This window comes from Peromyscus leucopus, chromosome 13, assembly GCF_004664715.2.
Source record: "Peromyscus leucopus breed LL Stock chromosome 13, UCI_PerLeu_2.1, whole genome shotgun sequence".
NCBI lineage: Eukaryota > Metazoa > Chordata > Mammalia > Rodentia > Cricetidae > Peromyscus > Peromyscus leucopus.
Window position 1 is genome coordinate 3,838,594 of NC_051074.1, and position 16,747 is coordinate 3,855,340.

General features: G+C 52.2%; 1 protein-coding gene and 1 pseudogene across 1 annotated transcript in view; both read left to right on the forward strand.

Annotated features, from left to right (window-relative positions):
• The first annotated feature begins 1,403 nt into the window (after window positions 1-1,403).
• Window positions 1,404-1,516, forward strand: LOC114697918 (annotated as a pseudogene).
• Window positions 1,517-11,470: 9,954 nt separating this feature from the next.
• Efhd1 (EF-hand domain family member D1) overlaps window positions 11,471-16,747 on the forward strand; it is a 53,748-nt gene continuing 48,471 nt past the window's right edge. Inside the window, exon 1 of the mRNA XM_028876257.2 lies at window positions 11,471-11,879. Within this exon, the coding sequence (XP_028732090.1) occupies window positions 11,575-11,879 (305 nt within the window). The 5' untranslated portion in view covers window positions 11,471-11,574. The remainder of the gene's footprint in view (window positions 11,880-16,747) is intronic.

Genomic DNA, 16,747 nt, shown 5'->3' on the forward strand with positions numbered 1-16,747 from the left:
TCTGACGCCCTCTTCTGGCCGCCTCAGATACCAGGCGCATGCGCACAGACACACATGCGGGAAAACACTCAGATCTATAAATTAAAAATAAATCTAAGGGAAGATGAGGAGGAGGAGAAGGGGGAAGGGAGGGCGGGGAGGAGTTTCCTATGGAGACATCCTGAGAAGTCCCTCCGAGTTTTTCCAAGTCCGAGGAAGACCACAGCTCAACACTCTGGTCCCTCTGGATCTCGAGGGGGGCAGCGCACCCCACATCTCACCCGACTCCTTTGTAATAAGCCCTTTCATAGCAAGAGGGCTCCAGGTGCCTGGAGAACACGGAGTCGTGATTCAAGTCCAGCCCCAGGTGTGGGCCCTGAAGGCAGGCAGAGAACCTGGTGAAGGGTGGCCTGCCGCCAGTGGACACAGCCCCTCAGTGTCTCCCCTCAGGTAGAGCAGTTTCCTCCCGGCCTCGGGGCTGAGGCTGACATCCCCTCAGGCGAAGACTGTTCTAGCCACAGAAGCACCGCCAACAGGAAGCCTTTGCTCACATTCCAGAGCTGGGCAGGCAGGCGAGAGCCCGCATGGCCTGGGATCCTTCCATCTGGTTGTTCCGCACAGCAGCCAGCATGGACAGCCTGTCTGAGACCCCCTGGGTGCTATATTCTCCCAGGTTAGGGCTGGCTCCCCAGTCCAGCATCCCTTCCAGAAGAAGGCCAGTGGGCCTGGCCTGACACCAGCCTGCAGGTAACCCTTCCCGTGTCGTTTCCTGCCTGGCCCAGTCAGTGTGTGGGCACAGTGACACCAGCTGGTTACGACAACACAGAGTCTCATCATCTCAGCTTTGTTCTGTTGAAGATTCTGAGAAATACACAGGCAGCTGGGCTTGGGGCGCCCATGTACCTAGCCTCTCCCTCTTTGAGCTTTTTATTGACATGAAAACAAGCATGAGCCTCAGAAGTTACTAAGAATAAATTCAAAGGGAAGCTACAGGGTAAGAGCGAGTGCCCTCAAGGCCTGTCTGCCAAAGGATTTGTGCCCAGGATATATAAGGAACTTTTACAGCTCCCTAAGAAACCATGCAATCAGAAGTGGGCCCCGGACTCCAACAGACATGGTACCAGAGAAGATATATGGAGGGTTTGCAGAGACATGAAGCACCAACCAGCGTCACTGGTCACTGGAGAGATGCTATTTAAAACCACGGTGAGGCTGGGGGTGTGGCTCAGTGTTAGAGAGCTTGCCTGGGATGAGCAAAGCCCTGGCTTTGATTCCCCAGAGGACGTAAACTGGCCATGACGACACACTGTAAGCCTAGCTCTCAGGAGGCCGAGGAGTAGAGGCAGAAGACATCTCCTGTTGAGGAAGAAGAATTTGATGCCAGCTTGGGTCACATAGCAAGATACCCCCAGAAAAGGCAGTCAGTGTTCTCCTCCACAGCACATATACTAAAATTGGAACAACAGAGAAGATTAAGGGCCCTGTATGACCCCTGCACAAGGATAACACAAAAGTTTGTGACGTAATCCATAGTGATCCATATTTAAAAAAAAAAAAAAAAAGGAGGCTGGGGTGGGGTGGGGCTCAGAGCGCTTGCCTGGTGTTAAAGCCCTGGTTTGGTCTCGGACACCGCTAGACAAGCACAGTGAGACTGTGAACCCAACACCCCTGCCTTGAACACTACAAACCTCTGAAACTTCTATACACCGGCAAGTGGGACCGTCTTAACCGAAGCACAATACTTAAAACATTTGCTATCCTACTCGCAGTAACTAGCAGTGCGAAGCGTGTGTCCACACAGTCGCAAACACCGATTCTCACAGCAGCTTACTAGTCGCAGGCCAAACCAAAAACAGCGCCCGTGTTCACCACGAACAGTCAGCTAGCTGCGGTATGTCCACCCAGCGGGAAGCTGCTGCTGGTCGTCGGTAGGAAGGAACCAAGTCGGACACGCACAGCCAGAGGCAGAGAGGTGTGTCTGCCCTGACCCTGCTGATGCAGAAGGGTGGGAGGCTCACTCTTGCCAACTTGTCAGCTCAAGGGTCTCTGTGTCCTCTGGGGCTGTCCTGGTCCCCTTGGTACGCAGTGGTTTTCCCTGGCCTCCTTGTGGAAGCCCTGCCTGAGATCCAGCAGAGGAGGTGAGTGTGTGTGTGTGTGGGGGGGGGTGCCCAGAGGTCAGAGACGGTGGAGTCCCACAGAGCTGGCGGTGCAGGCAGTTGTGAGCCGCCTGATACGGGGATGGGAAGCAGATCCCTGACCGCTGCGAGGACAGCTAGCGCTCTTAACCGCTAAGCCGGCTCCATTCCCTCCTTTGTTGTCTCAGTTATCCAAAATAAACAATTAACCGCGTGGGCTTCAGTAAGAGATGCGGGTTTCCTACCGTCTAAAGGAAGCCTTCAACCCTATCCTCAGAGCCCGGTCTTCACACCGCCCTCTTCACCTGCAGGCCGAGCTAGATGTGTGTGCTGTGGTGTTGTTACACACGCAGTAGATGCAACACTGTGTGCAGCTTTGAACAGATGCACATCCGGGCGAAGGCTGGTGTCACCTGTATTCACCAGTCCATCTTCTGCTTTAGTCCTTGAGGGTGTTTGAGATAGTCTCACGTAGCCACAGCCGTGGGCCACTCCAGGCCTAGGCTCTGTATTTAAAGAGATGGAGGTCCCTGCTGCAGCTTGCCTGTGCCTGTCTGGCCATGCCCAGTCTAGATTTGGCCCTGGGTGGTGCTGTCAGGTGTAAAGCAGATTTCTTTTTCTCTGAGAAGAGGCTTTGGGGGCCTCTGATATGTCCCAAGTCTTTGAAGCAATGCTTTGCTGAATGACACAGTTTCTTTTAATAGCATAGTCATTTTCTTTTAATAAACTTTTATTGAGGTACAGCATCCTTCCAGGCAATTGGTGTGGCTTAACACACACACACACACACACACACACACACACACACACGAGAGAGAGAGAGACAGAGAGAGACAGAGAGAGAGACAGAGAGAGAGACAGAGAGACAGAGACAGAGAGAACTCTATGGTGACCTCTTCTCAACAGCTGACAGGAGGAAGGCACTCTGGGTAGATAGACTCCTGGACCTACAAAACCCAGTCTACACACACAGCGGCATTATCACCAGCCTTAGAAAAAAGGAGCCGCCTGGCGGTGATGGTGCATGCCTTTAATCCCAGCACTCGGGAGGCAGAGGCAGGCAGATCTCTGTGAGTTCAAGGCCAGCCTGGGCTACCAAGTGAGTTCCAGGAAAGGCACAAAGCTACACAGAGAAACCCTGTCTCGAAAAACCAAAAAGAAAAAAAAAGAAAAGAAAAAAAGGAGCCTCGACACAGGCTACAACAGGGAGCACCATGCGACCTCAGCTCAGAGAAACTAACCAGACACTCAGTGGACAGGCGCTGGTGGAGTCTACCTGTGTGAGGAACTTAGATGAGCCAGATTCCTAGAGACAGTATGGAAGATCAGTTGCCAGGGGCTGGGGAAGAGGGCAAGAGTTTTTGCTTTCAAAAGTACGTTTTGGGGGGAAGGGTCTCATGGAGCCTAGGCTGGCTCCAAACATGCTGTGTATCTCAGAATGATCTTGAACTCCTGACCTCCAATCTCAGCCTCCCAGGTGCTGGGATTATAGACACAAGCCACAATGGCTGGTGCATCCGATGGTTTAGATAGCAATGTTACCACCATTTAAAAAACATAGGATCTGAGCATGAGAGCTCACACCTGTAATCTCAGGCCTCAGAAGGCTGAGGCAGGAGGATCAAAGTTTGAGGTCAATCTGGGCTACATAATAAAACTCTGTATTTAAAAGGGAAGGAAGGGTCAGGCTGTGGCAGCGTACACCTTTAATCCCTGCACTCAGGAGGCAGAAGCAGGTGGATCTCTGTGAGTTCCAGGCCAGCCTGGGCTACAGAGTGAGTTCCAGGACAGCCATAGCTAACACAGAGAAACCCTGTCTCAGGGGAGAAAAAAAAGGAAAGGAGAGAGAGAGGGAGAGAGGAAGAGAGGAAGGGAAAAAATAAAGGCAGGGAGGAAAGAAAGATAGGAAAGGAAGGAAGGAAGCAGGCCAGGAAGGAGCTGAAGGTCAGCTCATTGGTAAAGTGTTTGCCTGGTATCTCTGAAGCCCTAGATCTCGATCTCTCTCTCTCTCTCTCTCTCTCTCTCTCTCTCTCTCTCTCTCTCACACACACACACACACACACACACACACACACACACACACACACACACAGCGAGGAGGGGGCTGCTGTCACTGAATATATGTGGTATGCTGGTCATCTTTCTAGACAATCATCTGAGGTTGCAGCCATGGTCAGCCGGCGCCATTGTTTGGGGGTCTGCAGCAAACCATCAGGAGGCAAAGAGAGAATAAGGAGCTTGGACCCCACCATTCCCTTCGAGAGCATGCCGTCTCTCTGACGTAGCTACCTTCTGAGGGTACCTCCTCCATTCTTCCACACTGGGCCCTGTTAATTTGGTCTTTAATGGCAGGCACTCTTTCAAGCCACTGATTTAAGAGGGTTTATGGATTTTTGTTGTATTTTGTAGTTCAGGCCTGAACTTGCTTTACCAGAATTTGTTCTGAGGCTGTTTTTCCTGACCACGTGATAACTAGACTACGGGAGAAGGGTGTTAACACATGCTCCAAACCTCTTTCACCACTGTCCTAGTCCACCAAAGAGAACTTAGGAATTACCGGGTTGCCAGACATGGCGCACACCTTTAAGCCCAGCACTCGGGAGGCAGAGGCAGGAGGATCTCTGTGGGTTCGAGACCAGCCTGGTCTGCAGACTGAGTTCCAGGACAGGCAGGGTAGGGAAAACGGTGTGTGTGTGTGGGGGGAACCTTTCAATGGGGGCGTGGCTTGACTCAGAGAGACATGTAGCTAAGATCTAAGCTGCATAACAACTTTGGAGTGGGTAGAGAAGCTGCAAAGACCAAGAGTTTTCATGGGGATTCCCTGGTGTCTCCAAACCACTCTCCCTGGCTCAGGCTTTAGAAAGCCGGAGGGCCGAGCTGCCTCCTCTGCATGGCAGGAATGTGGCGAAGGTCCTAAACTCTCCCCACCTCCGCTTGGCTCAGTGCCTACAGCCGAGGGCAGAAAGCCCTGGGGCTGGAGCTGCCTGCCCACCCACCCCCTGCAAGTCCCTGTGCCCGTCCACTGCCGCAGTGGGTCCGATAGCGACGTGTGCTGAGCAGTAAGCAATTGTCATGCATCCCATCACACTCCGCCCTCCAAGGCCCTGGCATCGTCTCTGCTGGGCAGAGGAGCAAACTGGAGTTCAGAGAGTTCAAGCACTTATTCGAGGGCACGTGGCCGCAAAGTGACAAGAGCTGAGTTTAGAGCATGCCTCTCCTCCTCATGTGGCCATGATGGAGAAGTCCTTGTTCTGCGTCTAAAGGGAAGAGCTAGGATAGAGAGGACAGAGATTACAGATCTCCACCCTGGTTGGTTTTGTTGTGGCTGTGGCTGTTTGCACATGCCAGACTAATGCTCGACCACTGAGCAATATTTATTTTTGAGGCGAAGAATTTGGGGGATTGAATGAAGTGTGGTATCCCCAGACCTCTAAAAGAAACTCTGTCAGCATATGCCGAACACTACGCAAACCTTTCAACTTTGGACTAGTCCACTCTGAAGGAGAGGCAGCTCCACCCACTCTTATGAGCTTCCTGTGGCCAGGGCCCCAGACTTCAATGGCACAGTGTCTGGAGCAACGACGTCACTTGCATTTTTCCCCCACTCAGGTCTAGGGATCCACAGAACACTGGGTGGATGTGGGTGGATCTGCACACTGCTGGAGTGACAGGGTCCAGAGGACACAGCAGAGACCTGAGAAGTACTAACACATCCCCAGTGAGGGTTGGCAGCGGGAACAGTGAGAGAAGCAACTACCTCCTAGATGCCCTAGACCTAGAGTGCACATGTTGTAGGCCTGCCTGCCACCTGCTCCACATAGCTATTGAGCCCTGGGAACTGGCTAGTGTCACCTGAAATACCCTTAATTGTATAGTATACTCTACGCGCGCCCCCCCCCCAACTTGCTGGGGCTCAAACCCAGAGCCTGGTGCTTGCTCTCCGTCTCTACCACTGAGCTGCTTTTTTAAAAGCTATTTTTTTTTTCTTGGAGCTGAGGACCGAACCCAGGGCCTTGTGCTTGCTAGGCAAGCGCTCTACCACTGAGCTAAATCCCCAACCCCTAAAAGCTATTTTTATTTATAAATTATGTGTATATGTGTGTCTGTGTGAGGCTAGCCTGTGAGTACAGCTGCGCGCGGAGGGCGGAGATCCCCTGGAGATGAGTGACAGGCAGTTGTGAGCCCCTGACATGGTCCCCTGGAAGAGCTGCCAGAGCTCTGCCCTTACCCACTGTACCCCTCCCCAGCCCCACTGCACAGATTCACAGCCTATACCCCACATTTCAAATCTTTGTGGGAAGGAAGATAATATAAAATACTTACTAATATTTTTAATATTGCTCACATGTTGTGATGATACTATTCGGCACATATTGGATTTAATAAAATATATTGAAATTATTTTCATCTTTGTGTGTGTGTGTGTGTGTGTGAGAGAGAAGAGAGAGAGAGAGAAGAGAGAGAGAGAGAGAGAGAGAGTTGCTGGAAGTCTTGGAGGTATGTTCAGGACCTTGTGTGTGCTAAGAAAGCACTTAGCTACTAACCACATTCAGACCTTCTCTCTCTCTCTCTCTCTCTCTCTCTCTCTCTCTCTCTCTCTCTCTCTGTTTCGAGACAGGGTTTCTCTGTGTAGCTTTGGTCCCTGTCCTGGATCTTGCTCTGTAGACCAGGCTGACCTCGAACTCACAGAGATCCGCCTGCCTCTGCCTCCGGAGCACTGGGACTAAAGGTGTGCGCCACCACCTCCCGGCTCAGACCTTCTTTTACACATTTTGTTGTTGGCTACTGCAAAGTTTAACATACTTTGCATAGAACACAATGGAGCACATCTGTCATCCAGACACTTAGAAAGTGAAGTCAGAGCAACAAGCATTCAAGGCCAGCCTCAGCTACACAGTAAGTTCAAGGCCCAGCCTGGGCTATATGAGACACTGTCTCAAAAAAAAAAAAAAAAAAAATCAAAAGTAAAGTAAAATAAATTTAAAATACAAAAGCCATGTCTCTTCTTTCTGTTGGATGACCTGATCATCAGTGTTGCATGCAGGTGGGCAGAGGGTTAAGTTCCTGAAAATGAAGGTACTGTCACCTGGGAAAACCTGGTTGGGGCAGGAGTGGGGGTGGGGAGAATTGAGCCACCCTCGGGGCTGGAACTCAGAGCTGATTACCAGGGTTGAGGATGGATATATGGGAGCAGGGGAGAAGGGTTCTGAGGGAACGGCTGCTAAGTGGAGTGGGACCTTCCTGCAGCCATGCCCAGGCTGTGGGAGGGCTGTGTCAGGTGAGGTACAAGAAAGGGCATTGTTCATTATCTGTCCTGGTTACGTTTTTTTTGTGAACTTGACACAGGCTAGAGTTACCTGGGAAGAGGAACCTCAGCTGAGAAAATGCTTCTATCAGATTGCCCGTGGGGAAGTCTGCAGGCATTGTCTGCATTGATGACCAATGTGGGAGGGCCCGGTTTGCTGGGGTTGTGCCGCTGCTGAGCAGGTGGCCTTGGGGAGCAGTCGGTAATCAGCACTCCTCCATGGCCTCTGATTCAGTTCCTGCCTCCAGGTTCCTGCCTTAATTCAGTGCCTACCTTGGTTTCCCCCAGTGATGGACTGTGGTCGGACATACAAACCAAATAAACCTTTCCCTCCCCAAATTGCTTTTGGTGGTGGTGCCTTTATCACAGCAATAGAAACCTAAGACACCAGCTGTGGTGGTGCACATCTGTAATCTCCACACCTGGGAGACTGAGGCAGGTTTGAAGCCAGTCTGTGCTACACAGCAAGACCATGCCACAAAAATGTCCCCCCCACATTCTTCTTTTAGTATCATGCCAGAGTCTCCTGGCTTTGTAAGTCACAGACAGCTGACATCACCCAGGTAATCTGTGTCTGCCCTAGGACATCCTTGGTGTGTCCCTTTGGTCCCTAGGCTCTGGCCTGTCCCCCAAATCATAGCTGTGGGTGACCAGAGCCTAGAGGTCCCAGGAGGATTGCATCCCGGGGAGTTGGAACCTGCTAGCCTGGCCTGGGAGGGCTGAGGCATCAGATCCCCCAGACTTTTGCTTCCACGTTTACATGTGGAGTTTTCGGAGGATTCTCCCGCAGCTGTGCCAGGTCTGGGCCTCAGGGACGGTGCCAGGAGCATCACAGGTGAAAGTTTGGTTAGCCGGCAGTGACAGGAAGCAAGTGTGAGGAACAGTGTGCTGGCAATGAAGGGGAGAATCCGATGCCAGCCACATGACTGGTGTTGTGAGCCACAGCCCAGTCAGGCCCCCGCACGTCCGCTGGTCATTACTGAAATGTCACCTCCAAGGTGCCAGGGGATGCTTCCTTGGGCCTTTATTTATTTATTTTAACTTTTTTTTTTTTAAAGAGTGTGCATGACTATGTGGCTGTAGGTTCCAATGTATGTATGGGGGGGGATGGTACCCGAGGAGACCAGATGGTGTCGAATTCCCTGGAACTGGAATTATAGGTGGGTATGAGCTACTCAATGTGGGTGCTGAGAACTGGAGCAGGGACCCCAGGAAGAGCAGCTAGTGCTCCTAACCACTGAACCATCTCTCCAGCCTTGCCTGTTAGCTTTTTGATCATGGAGTCGAACACTTGGATCCCAGTATTCAGGAGGCAGAGGCAGACAGCCTTCTGTGAGTTTGAGGCCAGCCTGGTCTACACAGTGAGTTCTAGGGCAACCAGAACTCCACAGTGAGGCCTTGTCTCTCTCTATATATATAGATAGATAGATACATAAATATTCACTTTGTGTATATATGTGGGTAGGTGAGTGCGTGCTTGCCATGTTGGACATGTGCAAGGGTGAGAGGAAAACTTTCTGGATTCAGTTCTCTCCTTCCACAAGGTGGGTCCTAGAGATGGAACTCAGGTTGTCAGGCTTTACGGCAAACACCCCATCCTGCATGGGAGCTCCTAAGGCCAGGAGGTAAACAACAGCAAAAGAACTCCCTGAAACTGACTAGATTCACTAGGCCACTCCCTGCTGGAGTAAACTCTCGGAGGAGAAAAGCTGCCTAGAGGAGCTGAGAGAGCCGGGAGCCAGAGCAGATCCATGCCAGGTTTCTAACAGCCCTGCCAGGGACCAGGCCAGCAGTTCTAATCAATCAGCAGGTGCCCCATAACCTTCTGCTGGCTCAGCAGCCACCCATAGCCTTGTTAGCTAAAGATAGCTTCCCCTTTCCTGCCACTACGAAGTCCCTAACCACTAGGACCTCCCACCAATCAGCCCCCAGGCTAATCCCTCCTCCCTGGAATTCCCCTAGCCCTGCATAAAAGGAGCCTGTGAACTTTTCTTGGGGTCGCCATTGGCTACCCCAACATGTTGGAAATAATAAACGCTCTTGTTGTTTGCATACATGACTGATGGTCTTTTATGAGATTTCTCTCGGACCCTAACAGAGTCTGAGACCCGCTGAGCTGCTGGAAGAGGCTGAGAACAGAGTCACTTGGAAAGGACACCCTCCAGCCTGCTGAGCTGCCTGCAGGCTGTGCAGCCTCCTTCCGGTTTCCCAGCTTTGTGAGCTGTCACTCATGCTGGAGTGGGCCTTGGTTATGCAGCTGTCTTTGAGTCATTCCTGCTCCTGCAAGTCACCCCTCACCTATATTCCTGAAAGTAATCCCAATCAAACTTGTTGGTTCACCAAGTTGGACTTTGATGATATCCGGTCTGCAGTGGGTTTCCTTATCTGGGGTGAGTAGACTAGTATGTTTTGTCTCCCCAGGAAAAGTGTTATCACATAACACACCTTTATCTACTAGGCCCATCTTGCTGGACCCCTAGTGGCATTTTAAACACACACACACACACACACACACACACACACACACACACTCCAACTTGAACCTAGGTTCTCTTTCATGACAAGTATAAAGGTCTGCTACTGAAATGAACCCCTTATGGTTACTAACTCCCCAATAACCGTTTTGTTTTGATTTGGTTTGGTTTTTGAGGCAGAGAATCTTAAGAGTGTAAGTATGGTCCAGGCTGCTATGATCTTCCTGCCTCAGCCTTCCAAGTGCTGGAATCACAGGCATGAATAGCCATGCCCAGGGAAAGTACGTTTATTTTAATGACTTATTTTCTTGAACAGCTTTAAAAAAGAAACATATTTTACTTTGTGTGTGTGCTAGAGATTGAACTCAGGGCCTCCTTCACCCTAAGCATTGGGACTCTGCCACTGAGCCATACCTCCCTCCAGTAATTTTTTTTCTTTGTTTTGAAACAGAGGGTCTTGCTATGAACCCCAGACTGGCTTCTGGCCCTGGAATTCTCTTGTCTCAGCCTTCTGAGTGCTGGGACTATAGGCGTGTATCCCCTACGCCCAGCTAATCGAATTACATTTTCCTCAGAGCACAGACAGTCTCTGAATTACCCCCCACCCCTCCACCCCGCCCTCGGTCCCAAAGATGCACATGCTACCAAATCATCCCCTTTGAAAGCAGATGCCGGCGCCCCCGGCTCATCACAGACACATCCCAGCCTTCAGAGCGCAAGGGTCGAGCGGAGCTGGTCCCCAGTCAACCCACTGCCGTGTTTACAAGCTGTTTCTCCACGCTTGGCTGACGTAACGCCAGTCCTCACCACCCTTCCTTAGGGAGAATGACGGCGCTGCTTGTTTTTACTTCAATCTCTTGTTTTAAAAGTTGCCTTATTTATTTTCGAGCCTCTTCACAGTGGTGGCCCTCACATTTTTTTTTTTTTAAAGTGTATGTGTGTGTGTCGGGGGTCGGGGGAGGCATAACCCAAGATGCTTACAGCATTGGTCTCTTACCTCCCGGGAATCAGGAATTTTTTTTCTCAATTTGTTTATTTTTTTGTTTAGTATTTTTAGTTTGTTGTGGAAACGTTTCAGTGCTACATGAGAAGCAGCCCCGCACTGCCTGGGGCATCTGCTCCTCCAGGGCCTCAGCACAACGACTGCCCCCTACACACGTGGGGACGTGCGGAGGTCAGCGCCCAGTTCTCCCATCTCAGCGGGTCCCAGGCCGCGAGCTCCCTGGTTGGAGCGCTTCTGGAAGAGCATGGAACTGCCTGAACGGTTGCCAAACTTAACTCCCTAGTCTTTGCGACTGGTCCCCTGGGACTACGAGGTCCCTCAGTTCCCCGAGGGTGGATGCTGGAGGCAAGATCAGAGTTGATTTTAGGGTCCGTGCGTGGACTGAGGGACGGGTCAGCCTCCAGTGCCCAGCCTCGGGGAGGATTAGGCAGACGCGACCCCTAGGACGCACAGACACCCGCTTGTCCCCTGTCCAGCAGGCAGTCCTGCTGCTCCCGCGCCTCCTTAAAGCCGCAGCTCCGCCCTGCCCGCCCCGCCCACCCGCGGTTTTACCCAACCGCCGGGTCCCGAGCGACACCGCCGAGCGTCACAAAGCCACGAGCCCACAAAAGAGCGCGCAACCCTCTGCGTCCCGGTGCCGGATCGCCCATCCCAGCTCCACCATCATCACCCGCCACCATGTCCAGCGAGGAGCTGGCCCGCAAGCTGCAGCGCCGGTTGAGACTAGAGGCGTTGGCCGAGAACAACCACGGCGCCCCGCAGCCTGCACCCTACGCTGCCCCAGCGGGGGACCAGGAGCCTGAACCGCCTGCCCGGGCGCCCATGGCCAGCGCGGATTCGGAGCTGAGCGCCCAGCTGAACCGCAGGCTGGACATCCACCAGGGCGCAGCGCGGTCCCGCCGCAGCAAGGTCTTCAACCCCTACACCGAGTTCCCGGAGTTCAGCCGCCGCCTCCTCAGGGATCTGGAGAGCATGTTCAAAATGTGAGCGCTCGCCCTGCGCCCCCGAGGAACGGGAGATATGGGACAGGGCGAGGGGCGGCCGCGCTGCGAGTGGGATGGTGCTGGGAGGAGGTGCAGGGGGCCAGGGGTGCAGTGAGCATCTGGCCCAGTGTAGCCAGATCTTGCGCACAGGAGTTCATTGCGCGTGATCGGGGACCTAGCCGGGCTAGGGATCTGAGAGTTAGGAGCTCTCTTTCCCGGGCACAGCTCCGAAGTTCCCACTAAAGCCCCCTCCTTGGAATCCCCTGCCCGCTCCACTCACTCACCCGTCCCCCTCCACCCACACGGGTCCAGATATTTGCTCTGAGCACCTTCTAGGAAGCAACCCCAGGGCGCCCCTCACCTGCCAGCCTTAACTTTATCCCTCAGGGAGAAATTAGCAGGATTGTCCTGTTATCTTTTAAAACAAAGGCGAGAGTTAATCCTAGTCTTCCGCACCGGGTCTGAGGGATGAACCAAGGCTGAGAACTTGGTTGATTTCAACTCGAGAGACACGGGCATCCCTAGGCTCAGGTGGGGCCAGGAGCCTCCTGAGGGCGTCTCCTAGTCGGTTACCCCTTCCAGCCGGTTGGGTTGCAGATGCCGCTGGCTGGTGGGGACTGATTCCTGCTACTAGTCACTAGGATGGTGGCTGCAGGTGGCGTCATCCTATCACCCATCCGATCACCCATCAGAAGAGGAGGGCATACAGAGACCCAATGGGTAGCCTGTCACGTGAGAGGTCTCTTCTCTGGCCTCATTTCCCCACTTGAAACGGGAAAGCAGTAAGCGAGGTGTGGTGACACTCGGATTTGGAAAGCAGAGGCAGGCGATCTCTGTAAATTAGAGGCTGCATAGTGACACCCTGTCTCAAAAAAAAAATCACACTTATTTATTTACCGTGAGTGTGTATGTGTGAGGAAGTGCACACTCGTGGAGGTCAGAGGACAAATTGTCCTCTGACCTCAACCATGCAGGTGTTGGGATCGAACTCAGGTGGTCAGAGCTGGTAGCAAGCGTCTTTACCAGCTGAGCCATCTCGCCGGCCCGACCTTTGCCTTTTAAGGTCACAAAGTAGTCTGTACACCGAAAATGCCACCAAGCTATTAATATTATTTCCAGAATTGGGCCGAGACCGGAAAAATGGCTGGGGGAGCGAAGGCCGCTGGCCAGGTCATGCTTGGGCGTCTTTAAAAGCGCTTGGAATGTGTTTGTCCTCCGCAAGGAGGCTCTATTTAGAGGCTCTGTGGCGAGCACCGCCTCCACGACTCGCGCTCCGAGGTCTGCACACCCCGCACCTGCAGTACCTCTGACACCTCGATTTCTCAGTGCCTGGCTCCCAGCCACTGTTTTCTGGATTCAGTTTGGGCAGCCCAGGAAGGTGGAGTTGGGACGAAAGAATGAGCGAAGGTGGAAAAGCCCGGGGACAGACAGTGGCTTGACAGAGACCACAGTGATTTACTTTGGGTTTTACGTTTCACCGGAAGGGCTGCTCCAGCCTGGATGTTCCCAGCGTGGCAATCCCTCCACAGTCCCAGCAGATTTATCTTCACCTTGCTCTGTGGTCTCTCCAGCTCCATTTGTTTTTACTGGGAAACACTCTTTGGAAGGTTGTTTGTTAGTGGGCTGCCTAAGAGGAATAAAGTCCATCGGGTCGGGAGGTCTTTGGGACCCAGCGGTGTTAGCGCTGGCAAAGACCAGGCACTGGTCCCGCGTCAAGCTAAGGGGAGCCAGTGTGTGAACTGGTGTTCCAGGAGAAGCGACAGCCCCAACTGTGCAGGGCATTTCTACAGAGCTGTACTGTCCGCCCGAGTGCTAGGTTAGAGCTTTTACAACTGCAGTAAAACTTAGCATTAACGAATGTTAACTTAGGAGTTATCTGGGCCAGCTTCAGGTATGGCTGGATCTGGGAGACTTGGGTGATGATGTCGCCAGCCGTGGTTCATTTATCTTTTCTTCCCACCCCCTCTCTTCCGCTTCTTGTTCTTTGAGTTAGGGTCTTAATATAGCCCAAGCCAGCCTCAAATTTACTATGTAGCTGAGGCTGGCTAGCTCCTGGTCCACAGCGCTCCCTTCTCTCTGGCAGGGGCTTCACTCTCTCAGCTCAGGCTGGGCTTCCAGCTGTTGAAATTATTTGCATACAAGGTACAGCCCAGCACCTTCTTGTTTTGTTTTGTTTCCTTGAGACAGGGTTTCTCTGTGTAGCCTTGACTGTTCTAGAATTCACTCTGTAGACCAGGCTGGTCTGGAACTCACAGAGATCCACCTGCCTCTGCCTCCCAAGTGCTGGGATTAAAGGCGTGTGCCAGCACTGCATTTCTGGTTTAGAAAACATTTCTTTTTTTTTTTTTTTTTTCTAAAGCCAGCTTCCTTTTTCCTTTTTCCTTTTTCTTTTCTGTCCTTATTCTCAGGTGGCTCCTTCCAGTGGCAGAAGTAGGGTCACAGCTGCTCCAGAAAAGTCCAGTGAGGAAGAGTAGTCACAGCCACCTTTATGTGCCCTTTTTAGTGTGTGTGTGTGTGTGTGTGTGTGTGTGTGTGTGTGTGTGTGTGCTGTTGTTTGTTATTGTCTCTTAGCCAGGAGCGGTGCACAGGGTGAATTCGTTGCTCTCACTGGCCAGCACTAGCCTCGTGCCTTCCCTATCTACCTCAGGCTCCCTATGCCTCATAGAAACAGGGGTTGCTCAGCTCAGACCTTCTAAATGTCCATGAGACTCAGTAATAAAGTCACTGTCCCCCACTCAGTTCAGTTTTCCCATGGGTGCTTCTGCTGGGTCTTCCATCCTTGAGGCTGCAGGAACTCCATCCTCCCCTCACAGTCAGGGACCCCAGTGTGGAGATGTGTGCTGTCTAGACGCTCCTAATGAACTCTGGCTTTAGCTCTCACCTGGCCTGCTGTCCCAGGGAGACATGAAGCCCCGACCAGCGGTGAGTGAACACAACATTTTCTGAAGGGTCCAGAGGTGCCTGTGGTCACATCTGCCCACCTGCGGTCACATCTGCCCAGCTGCTCTGCCTTCCTATCAACTGTTTTCTTCACCTTGAGTTGCCTCTGGGTGGCCAGCCGGCTCTCAGTCCTTCTCTGTCTGTTCCATCAACTGGTGTTTGTACACACATACAGGTGTGTGCCTGGCTCTGCTGCCCTTACCCAGGCAAGGGCAGGCCCTGACCCTCTTCTGCCCTTCTGGCTTGGTGATTTGTAAATGTGCGCTGGCCTGGCCATGTCACCTGTCCTGTAGGCTGGTTAGTACTCCTTTTCCTCTGCCTACAGTCCTGCATGGCTTAATTTTATTTATTGAGACAGGTTTTTATTATATAACTAGGCTGGCCTGGAACTTAAGGCATTGCTCCTGCCTCAGCTTTACAAGTGTTGAAATCAGAGGTGTGTGCCACTTTGGCTCTATATTACTTTTTTCTTTTCTCTGAGACAGGATTTCTTGTATCTTAGGCTAGCCTTGAACTCACCATGCAGTCAAGTTTGACTTTGAACTTCTGATCCTCCCGCCTCTAGCTCCTGAGTGCCATGACTACAGGCTTATACCACCATGTCCTTTCATGTAGTACTGGGGATCAAACCCAGGGCTTTGTGTCGGCTAGGCGAGTGCTTTACCAACTAAGCCACACCCCTATCCTTCTGCATGACTTTTAAAAGAAAATATAAAGCTGCCCAGGTCTTCCTGAACACCCACTTGTCCTCTAAGCACCACACTTTGCCCAGAGTGCTGCCTTGACCAGCTTTGGGCCAGACAAGGAACTCGGCAGAAAGCCTGGGTCTCCTGTGACCCAGACTCCGCTGGAGACCAGTGCATTCTAATCAGCTCCTCTCTGCTTCCCTGACCCTGAGAGCCTGGTCTGCTGGGGCAAGCTCAGGTCCCCTTACCACGCCATCCCTCTGCCCCTAAAGCAGTGTGCTACAACAAACCAACAAAACCCAAACACAGTGTGTGCCGGCCTGTCTTCTGTGGTGTGGCTTTCTACCTTTTCCTTCCGGCTGACCAGCCTCTCTGGGGGGTTGAGGAGTATACCTGCCATCAGGACTCTGGGGTTCAAACCTGGCCTTTCCTCTGCTCTCCAGGAGAGTTCCTCTGGGCAGCCAGTTTGAAGCGTTCTTTGTGTTTGGGTCCCCTGCTGTTCTGTGGTATGTGGGCAGCAGTTCACTGATGCTTGTTGGAAAGACCTACTGGGTTGGTTCCAGCCACTGACTTTCAAATCATATTTATTGCTTATTATTATTATTATTATTATTATTATTATTATTATTATTTTGGCTTTTGGAAGTAGCATCTCAGTCTGTATCCCAGGCTAGCCTTGAACTCAAAGCAATCCTCCTGCCTCATTCTACGTGCTGGGATTATGGAAATGAGCCAACACATCTGGCTTTACTCTCAGGTTTTTAGATGATTACCTGACTGTCATTTTGTCCCTATGAAAATTTGCACCCCCCTTCTTGTTTAAGGATACACTTCACCAAGTCGAAGGTATCTGACCCCGAGGGGCTTTTGCTCGGTTGTCTGTCTTTCCTCTTCTGGTCATTTGTGGCAGGGTCTCACTGTGAATGGTCCACTGGCCCACAGCACCACACCCAGAGACAGCCCACTCTTTGAGCTGTGTTGTGGTGGTCTGGTCCTCCGAGGGTCAGTGGGTGGATCTCTGGCTCAGTGTCCCGCTTCCCTGAGGCTTCCAGAACTCAGTTCCGTACCCTGGGTGGCTGAAAACAGGCACACTTTATTCTTCACAGCTCTGGAAGCCAGAAGCCTGCTCTGCAGGTGCTGGCTGAACCCTGCCTGCCCTGCTGGCCACAGGCAGAATCTTCCTGCCTCCTATCTCCGCCTGTCTGTCTGTCTCTCTCAGTGTCTGTCTGTCTGTCTTTCTCT